The 23777-nt window shown below is 36.7% G+C and overlaps 1 protein-coding gene across 1 annotated transcript in view; it reads right to left on the bottom strand.

The window, feature by feature from the left end:
- The window catches only part of Lvrn (laeverin), a 62607-nt gene that overhangs the window by 34496 nt on the left and 4334 nt on the right, over positions 1-23777 (bottom strand). The window contains exons 5-9 of the mRNA XM_033761479.1: positions 14169-14311; positions 12710-12846; positions 9716-9842; positions 2830-2984; positions 1312-1425 (exon numbers count right to left, since the gene is read on the bottom strand). Coding sequence (XP_033617370.1) covers positions 1312-1425; positions 2830-2984; positions 9716-9842; positions 12710-12846; positions 14169-14311 — 676 coding nt within the window. The remainder of the gene's footprint in view (positions 1-1311; positions 1426-2829; positions 2985-9715; positions 9843-12709; positions 12847-14168; positions 14312-23777) is intronic.

The following is a 23777-nucleotide window of genomic DNA, read 5'->3' as shown; positions in this document are numbered from 1 at the left end:
TACTGAACACATGCAGATTTTTCTTTTCTTGTCATTGTTCCTTAGGAAATATGATATAACACCTCCTCAGTAGTTAAATTGCACTAGGTATCACAGGTAATCTAGAGACAACTGAAAGTATATAGGAAAATATGAGTAGATTATATGCAAGCAATGCACTATTTTTGTAGAAGGGTTTTCTTATCTGAAAGGTATTTTGGAGACAATCTCACATGGATCCTGAGGAACAACTACAGAAAGTAGGAGCATCATTTTAGACTCTTCTTTAACAGATTTAGTCTGCAGAGAAGGTTTGGCCAATGGAGATCAGCATTTCAAATATTAATAAGCTCCAAATTAGGTTGGGGAAAAGAGAGAGGAGATCAAGTACATAGCCTTAAAACAATGATGGACTGGGGCTTTAGCTCAGAAATTCCACTGCCTGCCTTGCAAGAGCAAGGACCTGAATTCGATCCCCTGTACAAAAAAAAAAAAGCAACAGTGAGGAGGTGAGACGACAGAAATTTAGCTACCAGTTTCAGGAAGGAGCAATCCTGAGGGACAGAAAGGGATAGGAGGCAGAAGTGGGGTGAGGTGGGGTGGGTATGCAAGCTAAGAAAGGACTTTTGCTTTACTAAAGATATGAGGTCCACCTCAAAAGATAACATTAAATCTAAACATTTATATATCTAAATCAAATAAATTGGCTTTATCATGTCATTCTAAAAGGACTACCTAATTATTTTAAATAATATCAGAAACATATACTATAGTTGAAATGATCAGATTTTGATATCTGATTGATATCTGAAATGAAATTTATTTTCAACACATACTACTTTTAACTCCAAGCAGCAAAACAATATCAGCAAAAATATTAGTGAGTCACTAAAAGTAACATATTACTTACCACTAAACTCACAGACTAAAGATTACAACTGCCTTAAATTTTATGTAAGAATAATGAAAATAACCAAACTCTAAATACTTGAAAAGATTATATGTAAACTCTTTATAAGATAATGTGATAAAATACTAGGCAGGAATTAAAAACCTTATTTTTAAAGAGAATTTGATTAGCAGAAATGCTCATGATATAATATGGAGTATGAAAAGTACCACGAGTTTTGTATAATTCCCATTTTCAAAAATACCTATAATAAGTGTAAAGCCTGGACTAAAAACATCACAAAAGTTATCATAGATAATCTCTAGCATTAATATCAATATTTTAATAGTTTTTTGAAATGTATACATTTTCGACATGATTATTTATTACTTTTAAAACTGGGAGCATTTTTTAAAAAAAATAAATTTAACAAACATACTTACTCTTGGGAGTTTAGGATTGAAGTAGTTAGTTACTCCAAACTCAAAATAAGATGCAAAACCCTCATTGAGCCAGATATTGTTCCACCAATTCATGGTAACCAAGTTTCCAAACCACTTTTGGAAATGGAAAGGAAAAAAAGCTTTCAGGATTTAAGTATTTATTATACTTGCATGTAAAATAAACATAAGGTCAAAAGACATGATTCAACTTTATCTGCCATCAATCATAAAACTTGAAAACAGGATTCCAAGGAGCAGCTTATTGTTTCAACAGGAGATAGTTATGCATTTCTCTGAAATAATTATTTCCTGTCCAATAATCAAATGCAATTTTTGTTTTAAAATTATGATGTTCAAACATAAGATAAGATAAAACAGCATCTTTTAAATCTTTACTTTTCCAAAAAGTTGTGTTTAGTTAAATAAATCAGAAGTCCTGAATGTGGACTTACCACCTATTAATTATCTCATCTCATACTCTCAACAGAATTTTGTTGTAAACAGTTTAATAAGAACATGATTTAATCTGTGCCACACACAAATCACAAACAATCATGGCCCACATATAATTATTTTCTATTTCAGTTGAACAGAAAAATAAACTGCAAATTTTGAATAGAATTATGAAAGAAAAATACAATAATTTCCAAAATGAACAAATCCATGCGTGGGTGTTTAACCAAATTTTTATAATAACTTTTAGCAGCTTGTATTCCAAAACAGTATGTCATTTAGGCTATAGTGAAAAAAAAAAAATGACACTTGAAGCGAGTAGTCAACACTTATGAAAACATGTGTTGACTGGGTTCTGGGTGTTAATCCTAGCAAGTTGCCCTTTTCCAAAGCTTATGGAGCCACGTAACTAAGAAGGCAACATTTTCATGGTGGAGATGGTTTCTTTCTTGATAAATGTGTGTTAATGGAATTGAAACTAAAGTGTAGATGTGAGAATCTTCATTAAATCAAACAGCTAACTGTCTAAAATCACAGTGAGCAGCACCCAGATCTAATGAAATGAATTTTTATTTTCAGTGCCATACTGATGCTGCTAGAAGATTAATTATTGCTCCTCCTATTACTATGCTGTCTGCATCCACTTAGTCTTTCTTTAAAATAAAAATAAAAGTTTATGACAATCTAGTGATGAAATGTGAGTATCTTGCAGTGACCTTTTCGAATATCCCTTGTTTTAATGTGAAATGAAAAACAAATAAAGCCCTGCATGGCTCATGTTTGCTAAAGAAAACCTTGCAATATGAAATTAATCTTTGGATGTAAATCTTCAACCTTGATTTGGACTGTGAGGTCCCATTGCTTCCGTTCATCACCAATAACTTAAATCGAGCCACAATCTCACTACACAGATCCTTCCTTGCTTTTACTCACTGTCATAACTTTCAAGAAATGTTTTTTTTTTCTTTCCTTACATTTTATTTGTGGTGGGAGTTTCTGGTTTTTCCCTCTTTTAGGCACAGCATCTGGCGAATGTGAAATAAGAAAGAACATTTTACCACATGCCTGGTGTCCAATCTCATGCGATACAATGTGGGAGATCAGATCCTTTTTTACTGTCAGTTGATCACTTGGCTGCAGCAGCAACAATGATTCATCAAACATCATTAGTCCCCAATTTTCCATTGCCTGATTGTCAAAACTAGGCAAGGCAATTATATCTAAATGTATTGAAATGAAGGAAAAATGAAATCATCATTTACAAAAATATTGAGATTATACCTATGAATTGCCTCAAAATGAAATAATAAAATTACTAGCAAATACAACAGATTATTATAAGTTGGTTTTCAAAAACTAGTACCAAAAATAGAAGACAAAAAGTAAATAGTAAATAGTTATATGAAAATCAAAAGCTTTTGATAAAGAACTTATAAAAATATATAAAGAACTCTTAAAACTCAATCTGAAAACACAATGGGCAAAACTAGGAATAGACACCTTATTAAAGAAAATATAAAAATAGCAAATTAACACGAAAAGATGCTCAACACCATTTGTTGTTTGATAATTGTAAACTTTAAAGCAATGAGATAACACTATAGAGAATGTGAATTTTGAGCAGAATTAGGAAATGACCTGGCTGCTACAATGGCTAAAATCCAAAACATTAGCAATACCAAGGATACAGAATGAGAGGAACATTTATTCACTGCTGTGGAATGCAAAATATCATAGTCACCTTGGCAGACAGTCTGGTAGTTTCTTACAAAGCTAAATGCAGGCCTACCATGAGATTAACAGTTATACTTCTAGGTGTTTACCCAAATGAACCAAAAGCTTACATGTTCACACAAAAACCTGCACATGAATGTTTATGGCAGCTTTACTCAAAATTGCTAAAAATTAGAAAAAACCAAGATGCTCTTCAGTAGATGAATGGATTAATTGTGGTGCATTCTTACAATAGATATTATTCTACAACAAAAATAATTAACTCTCAGTCTATGAGGGAACAGGAAAGAACCTGAAGTGCATATTGCTAAGTACCAAGAATCCAGTCTGAAAAGGCCACAAGCTGATACATACATACTACATGTCATACAGTTGTGATTCCAGCTACATGACATTGTGGGAAAGGTAGAAGTATAAATAAAGTGAAAAGGTCAATAGTTTTCCAAGATATAGGGAAAGGGGAAAAGATCACTGAGTGAGCACAGGAGATGTTTATGGCAGTGAGACTGTTCAGTATGACATTGTAATGGCGGAGACACATCATCATATACTTACCAAAACACATAGAGGTATACAACATGAAGAGTGAACCCTGATTTAAACTAAGGACTGCAGCTAGTAACAATGTGTTGACAAGGGTTCATCACTCACGACAAATATACCTCAGTAGAGGAAGCTGTTAACAATAGGGTATAGGGTGGTGAGAAGGCACAGTGGAGAGAAGATATATGGGAACTCTCTGTACTTTGTGCATAATTTCCCTGTAAATTTAAAGATGCTCTGAAGCATAAAGTCTATTTAAAAGTAAATAGTTCACCCAAAAAAACCCCACCATGAACAAATTTGAAAGGCAAACCACAAACTAGGAAAAATACTTGTAATATATACCACAACAACTAGGTTTTTGAAAAAAAATTTAAAGAACACTGACAAACCTAAAAGAAAAAGCATAGTCAGGAAGCTGAGATGGGAGATGGGAGGATCCCTGCCTAGGCTGTTCTCAAATAAACTGCTCAACATAGTGGGACTCTTATCTCAAATATAAACAAACAAAAACAACTCACCAAAAAAATAATTCAAATAGTCAAAATGTTATTTAAAATATCCATCAAGAAATAAAACGTAAAATCATATAGCATTCTTTCAAATGCCTGAGATCAATAATGATTACTGGTGTAGATGTAGGAAAAATGGCACCTAGACTGTTGGCAAGGGTGCCAATAATATAGCATTTCTGCAGTAATCTAGCAAGTGCTTCAGGGTTCTCAGAATGGTTATACTCTTATACTAAATCATTCTACTTTTGGAATTTATACTAATACAAATAACACAGATATTTGGAAACATTTTCCTATAAGGATTTTCTTTAATATTTTTATTTTATTTTGTAGAGACAGGGTCTTACCATGTAGTTCAGGCTGGCCTTGAGCTCACTATGTAGCCCCGGCTGGCCTCAAACTCATGGCAATCCTCCTGCCTCAGCCTCTGGAGTGCTGGGATTACAAGAGGGCGGCACCTCGCCCAGCTTTAGTATTTTTAAAGTAGCCAAGAAAATAAAATCAATCCAAGTGTTCAACCACAGAGGATTAAATACATTTAAATAAATTATTTTGTTAAATGATATATGGGAATTCCATGTCTGAAATGACAATACAAAATAAGATTTAGTTATCTGCTCCCTGTTGAGTGTACTGTTATCTTTAAAAAAGCCATTCAAAGAGCAGTGTCAACTCTATTGCAACATTTTTGTTAAGAGGAGCACAGAGATTGAGACAACAGACCTTGGGTAGATATACACCGAAATGCTAATGATGATTAGCTTTGTGTGACAGTATTACAATAGATTTTTCTTCTTTTTTGTGTCTTTCTATATATTTGTCCAAACCTCCTACATTGTGATCGTTTATTACATTTATCACTAAAAGAACAATATCATTGCTATTGTCCTAATGCCAACCTTTGCAAACAAATGTCCTGATATGTACTGCATTAAGCACTTGCATTTTCATGTAGCTGAAACGCAGTTAGTGGTTAAAGTCCATCCCAGTCCTCTTATGGCCTACATCAGTGAGTGCTACACATGGACTGAGTTGCTTATCCTAGGTTGCTCATTCTCCAAAATTTCCTACTTCCCTTCTTACCTATGCTGGCTACCACCTTATTCATTTTTCTCACAAAAGACTGTTCTCCTCAGCCAAGTCAACCCCTTTGCCTCTCCACAACCAGAGCCTTTTTATTTGCATGCTATTTGCAATCCCAGGAATTCCTCTGCTCAACCTATGGTTGTTACAAAAGTCATCACTTACTATTCTTGGAAACTATTTTTAAACTCTTTTATTCAGATGTATAGAATTAGATTAAGCAAAATCTGTGTTTCCTGGTGAGCTATCACTGGTTCACACATGACCCTGTTTTATTTAAAAATAATAATATAAATATCCATGAATCTACCACTTAGCTCTGTAGAACAGGGATTGGCAAACTTTTTCTCTAAAAGACCAGCTATCAAAAATGTTGAGCGTTATGGAATACATGTTTCTTTTCACATTTTGTGTTTACTATTCCTTGCTTCAAAGAAATCACACACACACACACACACACACACCTGCTGTAACAGTTCTATGTTTGAAACTTTACAAAAATATATAGAAAATCTATATAGCTTCATTGCTATATAGATTTCTATCGTGTGAATGTATAACCATGTATTTATCAATCCTTTTATCAAGACCATTTTCTTGCTTTTCACTTTAGCATTATGATAAAAAGCATAGCTGTGAACATTCATGTCCACGTCTACTGGTACACATGTGCTTAAATTCTCTTGAGGATATACATAGGAATAGTATTACTGGGCTGATGGTATACTAATGGTCAGCACTGTAAGATCATAAATACATTTCACAGTGGTTATAATAGCCAACATTCCTGTTAACAACACTGAATCCTCCCTAACACTTTCCATTTGCTAGATGTTTGCCATTTTCATTGTTGTTTGAACCAGGATCTTGTATGCAATGCAGATTGGCCTTGAACTTGCTATGTAGCTCAGGCTAACCTCAATCTTGCAGTCCTACTGCCTCAACCCCCTGAGTTGAGGCATGCACCAGCATTAAAGGCATGCACATTAAAGGCCTGCACCAGCACACTGTGTTCCAGTGTTTACCTTTTGACAACTGAGGAAGTATGATGCATCACTATGGCTTTGGATATGCATTTCTCAAATTATTCATGAAGTGTCTCTTGATAAATTTATTAGCTACATATATTCTCTTTTCATATATCTTTTACTTGTTTCTTCTTCTATTGGGTTGTATATTCTTGTTTATTTTTAGATGTTCTTTATACATTTGGGACACTCCAACTACCACTTTCTCATCCTCTTTCTTTTCAGACTTTTACTTAGCTAGCACTTTATACTTTGTTACTTGCAAAGTAGCTGTTTACTCTACCTGGTTACTTGCACAAAGTCCCAGCCACTTGCTACTTTTACATTCATAGAGCATCTGGGAATGTATTTGGTACCCAGTATTTACGCAGTAAATTTTCACAGTTATCATCTTTTTCTCTGATTTATGATTTACCTTGTACTTGGGTTTTATTTCTCTAAAAATATATACCACTCAGGAGTGTATAACACAGTCCATTATTATTATAAGTTAAGAGTAGAATCAAAACATAAAAGGGAAGCTGCCATTTACAACTTTGCAAATCTTAAATGTCCTTGTTTATTCTTTTATTTATTATTCTTTTTTAATTTATTGGTACATTCTAGGTATACAGTACAGTTACATTCATTACTGTCTCCTCCCCTCCCCACCTACCAACACTTTAATTCCACTTTTACATGTTCTCACATTTTTTTCCCTTTCCCTTATTCCCCTTCCCACTGTCCCTACACCTTTAGCCCTTTTCTTCCTATTTCACATTGCTGATTATCCCGTTAGGATCTTGAGTACTATTTTAGTTTTTCACACCAGAGAAACTATTCGGTATTTACACATGTGTGACTTATTTATTTCACTTAGGAGTATATCCTTGTTTATTCTTAAAAGCATTAAACACTTTTTCTTTCAAAACCTGTAACCCAAACACTTAACTCTACCATTTTCTAAAATACTGTGATTTTTCAATTCACTTTTGACTTTAAACAGAGTGAGTTAAAATGACAGCAATATCAGAAAAAATACTGTTCTTTATGATAAAAACATAAATATGGTCTATATTACCTTAGGTTCTAAGGCTCAGAATGTCTTGAGCAAGCTACAAGATATACACAAGGGATAAATTAACCAATGGCTTTCATCTGACTCACCAAGACCAAAAGAAAGACCTATGTGGGAAATGCGGGTGGGAAAAGTATTCATTTTATTAGTTACTTAACCTAAGTTAAAGTAATTAAGATATATTTGTTTACCTTTATCTTAAAGAACCATCAGTAGAGAAACTATATAATCACTTATCAACCAAAGTGAATTTTTAATTCAGTGGCTACCTACGGGTGTTCACAAGGTAACATTAGTTAAGATGCTATGAAGCATACTTTTTAAAGTGCTGCATATAACCCCGATACCCAGAAGTTTATTATCTCGTCAGGATGAACTAACTGCATGTATTCATTCCTCCCACCCCAAAATGTTTACTGGTTAACAGCTGAGAGGAGCACTACCATGGCCACTGGAGGTACAAAGACAAAGACAATCCAGATGCTAAGCCTAAGTTTCCCCTGACCCAACAGGACAGACCATTAGGAGTCCAGAAAGGCAGCCCCCAGGAGGGAGCACTCAGTCTACAAACGTAAGTACTGAGTTAACCAGCTGCATAGAAGACATTCTAGGAAATGCAGATTGCAGGTTCAAGACCTGGAGAGCAGGAGAAGGTGAAAGCATAGGAGGGAGCACAGAGATACTCATTAAAACCTGCCAGAATCCCTGATGCAGTAAGCACACTGTTCTAAAGGCATGATAAAGAGAGAGCTAGGACTTCATCTTCAAGGCAATGAGAAGCTCCAGAGAGGTTTTAAAGAGGACAATAACACGATTAGGGTTTTCTCTGAAAACCTTCCTTTGGCTTTGTATGGGAGGATGGACAGAAGGGGCAAAAGGGAAGAAAAGGAGGCGAAACCATAGGAGGACTCCTGATGGAGATGTTGGTGATGTAAACTGGGAACGACCAGGGACTGGGAAAGAAGTGAGTGGGGAAGGCAATAACAAAGTGGAAGAGGGACTCTGCATGGAGGGAGTACCTGAAAAGAATGAGGATGACTGTGGACTTCTTATCTAATGACACAAGTGAAATTTTTCTTGCCTAGACAAGGATCACCTTGTGAGCCTCCAGCACCTAATGCTAGGAGTTTGGTCTGAAAGCCTACACTCCTGCTGCCTCCAGCCCTCTAAATGATAGATGTCACCTCTAGAATCTGACTAGGCTGTGGCTGGTTCCAGACCTCATTCTTCTTTAGAGAGAATGCTAGATTACAGAGCTTCTGGATTCCTAGTATTCAAGAGCCTCATACTCCAAATACTTATTCCCCATCTTCTTCTACCATCTCCAGAATAGGCAGAGCATGCTGTTTCCAGGACTCCCATTAACAAGTCAAAAGAACAAAATACATTTACTTGATGCTGTCCATTCAGGAGAATAAAAATCACTGAACAACTTTCTGAGCTGAATGGCTCATATAATTTTACACACATACCATATGGATCTATGAGAGATAAAATATTCACATATTTTCTCAAGGATCATATTATATTCACACATGATTCCAATTTTATACATTGAAAATTCACAGATGGGATCACCAAGTCCTAACCCAATGACTCAGAGCTAAAGAATATTTTTGAAAAAAATTTATTAAAGGAAACTAGGATAGGTCATGCAAGGCCACTTGCTAAAAGGACCCAGAACACAGCACTACACACTTGCATTATGAGAAAAAGCTAGAACCCAGGAGAAAGGTCAGGATCTGAAGGAGGCAAGGGTGTTATTGGGAGCCGAGAGGTTTAAAACCCAAAAGTTCTTAAATACCTGCTGAGAATATGGCATACAAAAAAGAAAGAGCAGCTGGGTCTCTTTGTGTTTCGAAAGGTGAAAAGTCTAATGATGAGAGGCTAGGAGTCTAACTCCAAAATACTCTTTAAAGGCTTATCTGTAACTGCAACTCATGGGTCCCATAATAAGAAAAAAAATTGCACTGGAAGAAAAGATGTTTCACCTGCTTTTGGAAGAGGATAACTGATATTAAACAAATCCTCTAGAAATGAGAAGATGGGTCCGGTGATGTTCAAAGCAAAATCTGCATTTCCATTTGCAATGGCATCTTTCCGGGCCCAGATGCGTATCTAAATAAAAACAATAATGCAGTAATTAGGAATGTGAAAGCAACTTTTTTCTCCCAACCAAGTCCTAACCAGGCCAGATCCTGCTTAGCTTTGGATCTTTCGTAGCTTCTGAGATCAGGGGCTTTCAGGATGTTATAGCCATAGCTGTGAAAGTGACTTGGTAGCCTGCTTGTTCCATCTCTCTTGCTCAAAAGCCAGTCTTACTTTTTCAGAAGAAGTTACATGCTTAGAATGTTTAAGTGCATACATGTGATGAGAAAATCCAGGAGGCAGTTCACTAATAAAGAACAGTGACTACCCTAGAAAATACGTTATGTCAACCTTTGAAAATAACTTGTATATTTCCATAATTATAAAACAACCCTTGGAATGATCCATACTACTATCCCCAAAATGTGGATTCTTTGTAAAAGGGCACTTTGGGCAATTTCTTCTCTTTTTAGGACATATTTCTAATGATTCAAAACAGAATTGTGCTGTTCGTGATGTTTATACGGTATGGTGCATATTAAGCAAATTTGAATCATGCATATTAAAATGGTTCAATAATTAAAGCATAATAGTTCACCTTATTTTCAAATTTTAAAATAAAACTAACCATGCATGAAATCAAAATATCTTAGAGTAAGAGTTGAGGTGAGATTAAAATATTTGTCCAGATGTGAGTGCATTAATTTATGAAAAAGCTCTGTGCAAAATATTGGAGGAAATGCTAAGGAAAACAAAAAGCAGCATAACAGTTGCAGATTAATTATGTACTCCAAGAGCACACTGGCCTAACTATACTTATACTTCTGCTGGAAAATTGGACTTGAATTATGTGAACTTTCAGTTACGTGAGGGTTTAGGAATGCTCTTCTTTCACAAAATGCAACCACCTGTGTTTGAGGCTCTAGCTTGAATCCCTTCACTGCCTTCTATCTCCCTTGTGCTGCAGAGGCCTCTTTGTGTTGGGAAAGTTAGCCCCAGACTCTGCCCTGCCTTTGCAATAAACCTACACCCCCGCTTCCCAAGCTCTCACTTTTGAAGTAACAAGAAGCCTGCTCAACTGAAGACCATTCTACTAGGTAAAACAGTAGTCATGTCTCCCACTGTACTTTAACAGTAGCCTTTTGGAAAATAATAGAATTACTGGGTAATATTTGCACACTATTTTTTTTTTATTTACAATTTCCCATAAATGACCATGTATGTCAAAAAGTCCTTCAAAATTACACCTGGCCCACCAGTGGGTTCTGGCAGCCCTCACCAGACATAGCAGATTCTTGACATCTAAGAGAAGAATATCTTGGCCAATGCCCCTGTGGGTCAAAAGTTTAAGCAAAATATGTTATTTTCATCTTTACTTATGTTTCCATGTTTATTCTTGTGCTTAACACTGGCCATATTCTCAACTTCACTGAATCTTAATCTTTTACCTAACCAGCAACCTGTGGATAGGCTGAACACTATTGCAACCATACATTTTGGTTTCCCTATAGAGTACATGATGGACTTACTCACTTTGTGGAGCTGAGTCATAGCCAAATGCAACATTCCATTGATAGACTCAGCCCAAACTTTAAGTTTTCTGGCTAAGAATATTACTTTCTTAGGCATGATCCATTTCCTCTCTGTTTCTATGGCAGATTGCATTCTTCACAGGATGATTTTTCATGAAAAACAGACTTTATCCCTATGTAGCAAATGATGGCCAAGCAGCAACACTTACTACAAGACACTTGAAATATGGATACTGAGGGACCATGACGTGTCTCTCACTAGCTATGGGAAATGGCGGCCCATTCCTTCTTCCAGGTCCGAAGCACGCATTTCCAAATCATGCAGAACAGGTTCATCAATGTATGTCATGAACTTTTCACTTGGCCAACTGTTTTATCTGAAAGTTAAGGATCTCCTCATAATTATTCACTGGCAGCAATCAGACTACAGTCAGTAGCTCAGGAAGATAAGCTGTTGTTTACATACAACACAGTATTATTACTTTATTAGGCTAGCAGAATGTAGAAGGAGTGGCGTGGAATGATTTGCCCCCAGTGGTGGCCATGGTTCACCCCAGCTTCCTTTCTTCACATCTCAATGGTACAAGCCTGTAAGAGCTAAGACCTGAAAGTGGCTCAGCTGTAGTGCCTGATTTTTTTTTTTCTTCCAAAAGTCCTATGATGTGACTGAAGGAACAGGGCCTCAGGCAGCCACATTGCATAGCTCCACACTCTAATAATGAGTGAACAAGCATAGAAAAGATGGATACTTTCCTGAAATCTTACAATGTAATAAGGATATTACTGGAGGGCAACCAGGATTTGAGGACAGAGCACCCCCCACACACTTTACACAACCCTAGGGAAGTGCCACATGCCCAGAGTTGAGGAACACAGCAGCCCAGCTCCGAGACTAGAGTGATGTATAGCCTGCATTTCAACCACAATGGTTGCTCCTGATATCTGTTTAGATTGGTTGATGTCTCAGCCACACTCAATGCTAAACACTTTGAGCTTCCAGGTTATATGAACACTTTAAGCTAAGCAAACAACAACTACTAAACCCGAGTTTCAGGTGCCAGTGTAACAGCCTTCTCTGTTCTCTCTTGACCTCTGAAAAGGCAGAAACAGGAAAAAGGAGCTCGAAATCTACATGAAGAGTGGGCTTAGAGTTCAGTCTTTCCACAGAAACACCTCCACAGAGTGGTAGCAGGAAATGTCACGTCCTGCTCTGCAAAGCCTCACTAAGGGTTGTAACAGTGCTTGGATGAAAGAGCCCAGAGGTGACAATAGGATGTGTAGACATAATTCCTGAATGTAGGCAGAGCAGATAGGCAACCCATAGCCAGCGCAGTGTCCCTTACCTGCACAATCTTCCCTACTCACCTCCTTGCCCCTTTCCGTTCTGTTGACTTGGTCATAGTCACATATGGCAAGTGCAACTAAGTAAGTCGGCATGTGAGGAGTGGTGTAGAAGGTTGTAACTGTCCACTTGCTTCCATTTACATCTCTTTCTGACTGACCTAGGGAAATTATTTTAGTCCAAATCACTGTAAAACTAGATAAAAACACCTACCTCTGAAAGACTCTGTCAAGCCAATTGTCACCCAGGTACTCCTTCCCAACTGCTCTCCATGGTCTTAAAATTTGAATTTCCCTACCTACCCTACAACATTAAAACAGTGGTAGGTTATTGTTAAAAATGGTCACCCAGGATCCAAACCCAAAGTAACAATATGGAAATACAAACAATGATTACCCTGGTTTGATTAGCACACATGAATACATGTGTAGAAATATGCTGTGCCTCAAAAACACATACAATTATTTGTTGATCAAAAATATTTTTTAAGATGTTTAAGGAAATGGGAATGCTAATAACCATTTTGATCACTATACATTGGGTACATGTATCAAATCATTACACCATACCCCTTAAATGTATACAGTTGATATGACTGTAATTGTTTTAAAAATAAATAGTACATTAGGAGGATCTAAGGAAGCATCTTAGGCTTGAATTACCACCCTGAGTAACGTGGGTTTGAGTGAGTCTTGAATCCATGAATGCAGCAAATTTGGCCCAAATCTGCCTTCTCTCTCTTCCACCCACTTCTGTTTCCTAGTCCAACCTGCTTCTCAGAGCACTGGATCTGGAGCTGCCTAGGTCTGTGGTAGGTCGATAATGTGCAAATCTGCTCTTCTCCAATTTCAATCAGGTCTTCCAAAGAAGTAATCAGGAGATTAAGGCAGAAATTACAAATGTTTATAAGGACTGGGCATTTTCTGTGACCTGGGTGTGTACATAACTGGGAGCCATGGGCACCACTGACCAGTCAGAAGGAGCCAGCTTCTTCTCAGCTGTTACTAATGACTATCATGTAAGAGTTGCAGGGCAGGGGGTCAGATCTTTCAAGTTTTTAAGGAAATAAAAATCTAGATTTTTATGTAAAATCTCAGGCTTTTTAAAAGGTGGAGACTAATTCAATCAAAGAAAGAAGCCATGTGAGCCAAATAAAGAACATCTGTGCATCAGATTCAGATCCAGTCCCCCCAGCCTGTTATCACTAATGATCAATAGCTAAAGCCCAACTAAGGGGCTGGCAGGCAGCCAGTCTATACAGACAGCATCACATCTCCAGAATCACATCCTCGGATTCAAAGACAGGGAGAATTAGAATTTACCATTTCCAAGATGTGGGCACTGATATAGCTATCCCATATGACTGCTCTCCCCAGTTATTTAAAAAAGAAAAAACTTTACTATCTTGCTGCCTAGAAAAACTATTGCCATAAAAGCTATTACAAAGTTTTTATTTATGTAATGACAGAAAACATTGCTTACCTAGCTGTGGCATGTTGGAAAGGGCCACATAACTTGGATGATGGATAATTGTAATATTAAAAGTTGCCTTAAGAGCTGGTTCATCAAAACAAGGAAAAACACTCCTGGCAAATGTTGGTTCCATTTGAGATGCTATCAGGGCTCTGAAATACATTTTTTGGGGAAAAATTATTTATTTTGTCTCAAACCAATGGAACCAAAAAATTTTTTTGAAAGACTGTGCCTTATAATTAAGTTTGGTGTGTGGGTGGGAAGGAACAAGATGCTTTCCTGCATCTTCTTCACTATCTTCCCCATAACACACACTCCAGTTCTCACTGCACCTAAGAATTCTTGTAAGACCTAAAATAAAAACATAACTCTTCAATTTTCAAGCACAAAATATTTGTGTCATTACATAATAAACTTTTTAAGAGGTTTCATAAACAAAAGAAGAACAAATATAGCAAATATACAATGTCAAACTTTTGAGAAACAGGCCTTTTAAAGACTAGATTATTTAAGAATGGTCTCTTGCTTTTACCCTTCATCAAAATACAAGTTAATCTGATGAATGACTACCTTTCTCTTTCTTGTCCTCAAGTGGTCCTTCTTTCTCTTGATTGAAAATTTACTAAAAGTTTATTTTGGACAATCTTGAGTGGAAAGAATATATATATACATGCTAACTGAACAAATCAACTTTCAATTATATATGGGTAGATTTATCAAATCTCTACTGATTCTTCTCCTACTGCCATGGAAAAATACAAAGAGCGACATCCACAATGAAATGATAATTTATAGGCTAAAACTCAGGTACAAAAGCCCCTAAGCAAACAAGATCACAGGTTAGCCTCTGCAGACACTGCCTGAGTCCCACAGAATATGGGTCCTAGGAAGCAGCAGCCTCAATATCCCATTTCCTGGGCTTTTTTTTTTTTTGTGGTACCAGGATAAAAGTCAGGGCCTTGTGCTTATGAGACAGGCAGGGCACCACTGAGCTAAATCCTGGGCCACTCCCAGGCTTTTGGATGATTTTACTACTGAGCACGGAGGCTTTTTGTCTCTGATATAGCTATCCTTGCTTCAGGCCCAAGTCTTAGATAAATAAAAGATTAATTCAAGTGAGTATGTCCTGTCTATCCATTACCTTTGTGAATCCCTTCTGCATCATAATAAGGCCTCTATACTCAGAGCAATTCACACCATGTTAGCAAGGACACACAGAGCAGTCAGCACATTCAGAAAACTCTCAGACAGACAGTTTGCGGTCCCTATAACATCAGAGTGACAAAACTGAATTTATAAATAGTTTGATTCATCCTATTTACTTTTAAAAATTTTATTATACTCTTGTTTGCATGAGCAGAAGGAAGACTGTGAGCTATTATGCTGACCAATTTAGCTATGAGACCTTGATCCTTTGTCACTGACTGGATCAACTGCTGCCAGGGGAGCCACATAATTTTGGTGAGCCTCAGTTTCTCCACCTAGAAAAAAAACACTATATACATTGTACTGCTGTTTGAACTTTTATATTATTAGCAACTAAATTTACTGATAAATCAGTTTAGAATTCTATATCCTTCCAATCTCACAAATCATTCTTAATACAGAAGAAATTAAGAGTCATAAATTATAGAGGAGGGTGAAGGTTGAATATACTACAAAGGCACTGAAAAGGTCAGAGATTATGGCTAATCACAAGCTGAGTATAAACTGTGCTTGTTCAATATGAAACTACTAGAAGTGAGGAGTTATGTTATTTTGTTCATTCATTTGTATCCTTTACAATACTTGACAAAAATTGGGTCCATAGCAGTCAACTATTTGCTCAGCCCTGAAGCTATATAAAATATAGGCAACATACTAGTCGTATATATAAGAGAATAAGAAGTATTTGTACAGGGTTTTTATATGGGCATTTTGTTTTATAGTTTTGGCTGCTGTACTTAAGGGGGGTAGGATAAAGTCCAGAAGACTCACATGACTGACAATATAACAGGTAATTTAACCACCTGAGTTCTTGCTTAGGATCCACAGTGAAAACAAAGTTGTGTAACTTTGGGAAAAGGTGATTAAACTTTCTAGATGTCAACTGCTATGAAATGCACAGACAGGATTAAGTGATCTGAAAGGCCCCCTAGATTTCTAAAACTATGGTTCTACAAGGGGGTGGAAAAAGATCTTCTAAAATGGCCATGACTAAGCCATATGGAGTTGGAAGAAACAGCTTGGAATTCATAAATGCTTTCAAAAAGTTTAGAGCCCTCTGAAATTTATAGCATTTTGTATAAATCCTGGCATATTAACATGCAAAAGTATAAAGTGCAAAAGCACATTCAATTATATAATACATGCTTATATATTTTGAAAACCTACACATGCCTATTGTTTTTGTAACAGAAACCATAGAAAGAAAATAAGCTTGGCAATATCCTTTGCATTGCCATGAGATCACAAAGCTTTTATGTCAAGGAGGCTGCAAAATGGGGAGCAGGGAGAAAATCAGATTCTTCAGGAAAGTGGGAAATTTTATGCTACAAATTTTAAAAGGCTGAGAGACACCAGCTTAGTGAGTCACCACTTTAACAATCAAACACCAAGCAAGTGCCTTCCAGTTCCATGATTCAGGTCTCCAGAGAAGTGAAATGAAAAAAAAACTCTCTTGAACTTTATTCAACTATTTCCCTAGTTTTATACAAATAAACAAGAAGTTAGGGAAAGATCTCTAAAACACACAGCCTTTTTGGCTCTCACTCCTAATGCCAGAGGTCAGGGACAGTCAGCAGTACATATCATTCAGTTATACCACATCTGGGGACCTCGGAGTGGTGTTTCCTTCACTCTTCTCTCTGCTGTGTGGATTCAGGCAACCCTGTAAGGATATCCCAACTGCACAATAGGGCCATCCATCAATTTTTCCTCCCTTCTAATTTCACCAAAACATGTTATTATGGTGCCCATTAAGACCATGTTTAGAGTAGTCAGCTGCTGAAGGAATTAATTTGAGAGAATTTGCCTCTTGTGTTGCCAGGGAATCATAGACTCACTACTCTGTCCTGCTTGAAGAGATCTTAGTGTTCAAGAAGCACATGATGCCCTTGGGGAAAATCAATCTACTACTATTATAATAAAATATCCATTGTATTCACTCTGTAAGGCATTTTATTCCAAATTATTTTATGAACTCCATATGCTTACAACTCTGGTTAACAACTGCTAAATACAGAGCTAGTCAAAGATTAATAAAACTATTCAAGAGATTCCTACACCACCCACTCATCTTAAAATTTTTTTACACAATGCACACAGAAATCAAAATCTTTAATAAAGTCAAATGTTATACAAATGGCCTGTGGTTCAAGGATTGGCCCATGAATCATGTTTGTCCATTACTTGTATAAAGGATCTGAAAACTGAAGTTTCTACCAAGCAGCAAAATATAATAGAGGCAAAATTCCAAAGAAAGGTGCCAAACTGTCATAGAGATCTTCAAAGCAAATGTCCTGGAGAACCTGTGTGTAATTCTTGAACTTCTCAACTAAACATGGAAGAACATAGCAGAAAGGTCACGGAATGGAGACAGAAGAGATCTTTTGCAGGCAGGGAGTAATAATTTTCAAAGCCTTCCACGCTGTCAGGGAGTCAGCAGGAAGTGCAATCCTCTAACCCTGGACAAAGGGAAGGGAACCCTCAGAGAACAGTAGTAGATGTGTTTCTTGAGAGTCAGGTGTGGAGCACACCTGTAATAAGATTGAGGCAGGAGGATTCCGAGTCCCAGGCCAGCCTGGGCAACTTAGCAAACCTCTATTAGAATAAAAAATTAAAGTAAAAAAAGGGTTAGTGATGTAGCCTAGTTGTAGAGCATTTGCCTTATGGTGTCAGGCTCTGAGTTCAATTCCAAGTACTGAAAGAAAAAGGGAAGGAAGGCTAACACACACACACACACACACACACACACACACACATGCCAACTTACTCTTGAGAAAAGTGAAATTGACACTGTGGTCAGGGTCTAACTCCTGAAAGGAAGGCGGTATCTAAAACTTCAGACAACAAATGACTGCTTTGGAGGGACAGCCAGAAGATACTGCTGCCTTGGGACATGTGACAGTCCCAGCCAAAGTGTTCATGACTGTACCTTGCAAGAGACAAAAGGTGAACCAATATGGGGACTCCTCAAGTCTTATCCAACAGAGCACCTGGAAGAGGCTGACAGAACTTGGAAAAGCACTTTTGATGTCTAGAAGCTGAGGAAGGAGTCACAGTGACTCTTAGAAAAGGGGGAAAAAAAAAGAAAAGAAAAACTGTAAGCATACTTGTGAGCCACAAGAATTGCAGGAGAAAGAGAAACCACAGGAAACCTATAAAAAGTCTAAGAAAATAGGATCTCATGGGGAAAAGGCATCTTCTAGGCCTAATGATGAGGCCTAGATCAAGTAAAAAAGTTCCCGATGCTTCACCGCTTTCTTTTGATCTCTACTCCAGTGGACCCTTGTGCGATTAAAACAGCAACTACCAAGATGGGCAAGGAGGAGTAGAAATACAAAATGGAGAAACGGAAAGGAATACTCTTTACCTTACTGCAGGCTTCCATCCTAAAGCCAGATCCAGAGAGGTCACCCAGGCTAGGGTTGGGGGCTAAAAGCAAATTAAAATTGGAGTATTGCATAGAACCAGATTTTCTCATTTTCACCTCTGACTGTACTTGTGACTTGGTAACTAAAGACCCTCTGGCACCTAAGAACGAACAGGAAATTATAGGCTGCTGGAGTCTTCACGTAGGAAGAAGAAGGAAAAACTCAATGCAGACTAAACTAAAAAGATGGTGGGGAAAACTTGTATTTTTACTACACATATGCTTTTTCAATGTTAGCTATCAAAAGACACAGGACCTAAATCTTTGGTTAGGAAACTTGCTTCCCAGAGAAAACTGCTTAGTCACATGAAATAGATGCGTTCAATCCAAATATGTGGGTTCAAATGTATGAGTAAGAAAATGATCTTTCCTCTATGACACCAACAACATCATGTGCCTCACACTTGATCATTGACCCTGCTTTGACATTTCCAAATTATTTGTTAAAATTGCTCAATCTTCTATTTTATGTCTCATGCCCTAAGACCGAGCCAGACTTCCTCATAAAAAGCAACTTCTGTCCACACTGCACATATTAATTATTTTGACCAACTTATTTTCATCTTTATTTTTCCTCGACTTATCCTAACTTTCTGCAACTATTTCATATTTCCTTCTCTGGTTCTATTTTTCACTGTGTATACCTACTTTTATCAAGGAATAATAGCATTAGAAATGCAAGATGTATTCCTACAGATGCCATAGTAAGATTATATATTCTCTCATTAAATTTACAAAGTGAAAGAGAACTTGGAGAGTCTCACCATCTCAATTTACAGATGTGAGTCTCGATTCCCAGGGATTTTATAGAACTTCAACAATTAGTAAATGGGGTGGTACTACAATTGGTGCTCCAGCTCCCAAGCCTGAAGTCCTTTCTAGTTCCCTGCTGGCTTTCAAGTATATAACTTAATACATAGTAAAAGCTGTCTAATATATCATGAAGATGACTGAAGATTATAATTAATGGTCTTCCTAATCTATGGAGTATGAGATTTTCTGTTTTCCACCAGGAGGGAGTAACTAGCTAGAATTAACTTTCTGCTGAAAAGAGCTAAAAAACCTGACAATATATATGAAACAATTATTTTCAGACATTGGATGACAGGAAATACAAGACTGGGACCCCCACTAGATGACAAGGTGAACTCTACATTAGTCTTGACTACCTGGAAGCAATTTCCAAATTGTAGCACAGGAAAGGAGAACAGACTCAGAGGCCAGTGGTCTCACTGAGTTGAGAAGACAGCGATTAAAGTTCAGGGAGGAGCTAAAATCTGCAAAGTAAAGTACACAAGAAGAAATAATTATGCACAGAAAGACCTCCAGAAAATTTCCTGGGGTTCCCCTTAAGTCATTGGTTCCTGGATTTTCTCATTTTTGCCTGACTGTTGTTGTGACTTGGTGATAGACCATCTGTCACTTAAGAATGGGCAGGATATTATGGGTGCTGAAGTCTTCATATCACAGCAGGGAAGATGACCCCATAGATTAAACTGTGAAAGGATAGTGGGAAAAAACACAGTTGAACATTTACTGCATTCTGAGGATGCTTTTATTCTGTACTTGATGAGGTAGGGTAAAGAAAAAATATTGGAGAAAGAATAAGCACCAGGAGTGCATAAGCTGAAAAATTTCCAGAGCTTTCATAGTGCCAGGAGTTGTTTTGTTTCTCAAATGTCAGAATGTAAAAATCTCTAGAACATGTGGATTGTTCAACATAGGTCAGAGAGATAATGAGTGGGCAGTGAGTTAAGAGGCCCTACAGTAATGGGCATAATGGAATTGCTGTCAAAGAGCTTTTTAAAAATGGCTCAGGGTGACAAAACAAGTATCAAGATGATCACCATGTAATTTAAGTTATGTGGTGACCTGAAAAAGACCAGCACTCTTAAAAGAATATAACAAAATCTAGTACTCAACAATATAAACATGGAAATGTCAAGCACTCAATAAGAAAATGAGAAAGTGCTCAAATATTTGGAAATGGAATAAATATGGTTCTAAATAATCCATACAGCAAAGAAGAAATCAAAATGGAAATTAGAAAGTATTCTGAACTGAATATAAATGAGAAAACAACATCGTCTGTGGCAAGCTGTTCAAGCAATGATTAGCGGGAAATTTATGACATTAAATGACTATACGAAAAGAACAATACTAAATTAATGATCTGTGTAATTTTAAATCCTAGGAAAAGAATAAAGGAAATGAAATCCAAAGTAAGAAGGAAATAACAAAGATCAAGACAGAAATCAATGTAATTTTAAAAACCCAAGAAAATAAAGAATATCAGTGAAATAAAAAACTGCATAGGTAACTCTCTAAGAAGACTGATCCAATTAGAAGTAGAAGAGACCTTGAAAATTCCCACCCTCTTAATTTGCAGATGTGAAAGCTTAGGCCCCGGGGATTTAGGCAATTGGTTAGAAAACTAGTAGGGAGATATCAGAGCAGGGCTCCAGCTTCCAAAGAGAGAAGGCAAAGATTACCAGTCTCAGGAATGAACAAAGTGACATCACTACAGACGCTACAGTTATTGAAATAATCATAAGGAAATGTTTTGAACAACTTCATTCTTTTAAAGTTGTCTTTTATTAAATCGGAAAATTCCTTGAAAGATACAAACTTCTAAAGCTCACCCATGAAGAAATATCCTATCTCTAGTGAACAAATTTAACTTGTTGTTAAAAACCATTCCACAAAGAAGTCACAGGCCAAGTGGCTTCCTTGGTAAAATTCAACCAAGTATTTAAGAAAAAAATACAAATATTGAGGCCGGGTGTGGTGGCGCATGCTTATAATCCCAATACTCAGAAGGCTGAGGCAGGAGGATTGCTATGAGTTTGAGGCTAGCCTGGGCTACATAGTGAGTTCCAGGTCAGTCTCAACTATGTAGTGAGACCCTGTCTCAAAAAAAAAAACTACAAATATACAAATTCTGCATGAAAGTTAAAGAGACACTACATCTGAACTCATTCTTTAAAGTCAGTATTACTTTGATAACCAAAGACACTGCAAGAGAACCACAACCAGTAGTTGGTATATCTCATGAACATAGATACAAAAATTCTAAATAAAATTTTAGCAAATCAAATCATAACAAGGCCAAGTGGGATATACTGCAGGAATGCCAGGTTGATTTACCTTTAGAAAAAGAAATGTACTGTAATTTACCATATTAACAAACTTAAAATCATGTTTATCACAATACTTGCAGAATAAACATTTGAATCTAACATCCATTTCTTATAAAACTCAGAAAATTAGGAATGAAAGATTACTCAATCTAATCAAAAGTAGCTACCAAAAAAAAAAAAAAACACACATGGAGAAAATTACAAGACTGAATGGTTTCACTGTAATGGGAGAAAATGAGGATGCCCGCATTTATTTCTTCTATTAAACATTGTACTAGAGGCAATATACATTGGAATAAGTCAAAAAATAAAAATAAAAGCCATCTAAATTAGAAAAGAAGAAAACCATCTTTATTCAAACAGTATGATTATCTGTGTAAATAAAAGGCTATCAAAACTAAGTGAGCTTAATAAGCCTATAGCAAATAAAATTTAACTAGTGATAAGCATTCAAAATTTAAAAATATAATTTATAATACATCCAAAAATATGAAAGAATTAGAGATAAATCTGACAAAACATGCAATGTATGGTGAAAATTATAAAATCTTGCTGCAAGTAGTTCAAGAAGACCTAAAATAAATAAGTCACCTTTGGCCCCCAAATATTCTCAGTACTGGTGCAACTAATTTTATCTTCAGGGAGATATTTCAGAAAAAGCCTCTTTCTTTAAAATGGCCATAAATAAATAAAATGGTCAAAGTTGACTTGTAGTCATTCTGTAATATGGGACTACTTGCATGATTTGTACATTTCTTACAAGAAAAGGAAAAACCATGAACTTTTTTCTTTTCAGTACATCTATTATCAGATGACTAAACAAACCTCAGGAAGCTGAGTAATTGGCTTTCAGTGTAGGAATGTCCTCCTCAGTGGTTCCATAGGTCAGGAACAGTTAGTACAAAATACACTTTCATGGTACAGTATAATACGGAGTCCTTGTTTGGAAGCCATGGATGAATCAGAATGTTACAACTCGAGTCATTTTATTTATTTTACGTGGAAAGGATTGTAGAGTATCATTAAAATTTACTTACTCAAATGCAGATGGGTAAAACAAATGGTCTTAAAACTACTCTTCATATTCTGGAACCTGTATTTTCACTGATGGTACAGAAAAAAAAATGCAAGTGCTTACCAATTAAAGGTTCTTCCTTATTACTGGGTTTAAATCAAGCATGTTGGGGAAATAGTTAATTCAAAACCAAATTCATTTTGGGGGTTCTTGTATTTCCATTAAACATAAGACTAAAAAATATTTCCTTCTACACCCAGTTGAAATAGGGAGAGGAAGAGTAGACTAATTGAAAGGAATGTACTTCTAGGACTCACCAGACTTGTGACTGCATTTTCTGAGCTGGTATGCAGACCAGTGAGCCATTCCTTCATGACAGATTTTATAGTTCCTGCTAATGTTGAATCCCTCATCTGGGATCTTGTGTAACCAGCCACCTGTGCCTGGCTATCCCTTTCTTTGAGGCACATCTTGAGAACCGCTTCCACAATGTTCACCATAACCATTGCTTTGATCCTAACTTCTGTGGCCTCTTTATAACTCTCCAGTCAATATCCTCAAACTATATGGGAAATTCTACACATCCTTTGTCCTCAAATGGATCACAGGGACCCTGTGCACTGGCCTAAGTCACTTCTATTCTATGAATTAGAAGCCATAATGACTACAGAGCAAGGCTAATCATAAAAGGAGGAAGAACCGGCACTCTGGTAGGTGGAAGCAAGAAGATGGCAAGTTTGAGCTTTTAAAGTTTGTAATTGTGATACACAAAGCATAAAATTCATGATCTTAACCATTTTTTGCTGGGGTTTTTTTTTTTTTTTTTTTGA

This window comes from Fukomys damarensis, unplaced genomic scaffold (assembly GCF_012274545.1).
Source record: "Fukomys damarensis isolate Sample0158 unplaced genomic scaffold, DMR_v1.0_HiC HiC_scaffold_9, whole genome shotgun sequence".
NCBI classification, from domain to species: Eukaryota; Metazoa; Chordata; class Mammalia; order Rodentia; family Bathyergidae; genus Fukomys; species Fukomys damarensis.
This window is presented reverse-complemented; position numbering and strand designations above follow the sequence as displayed.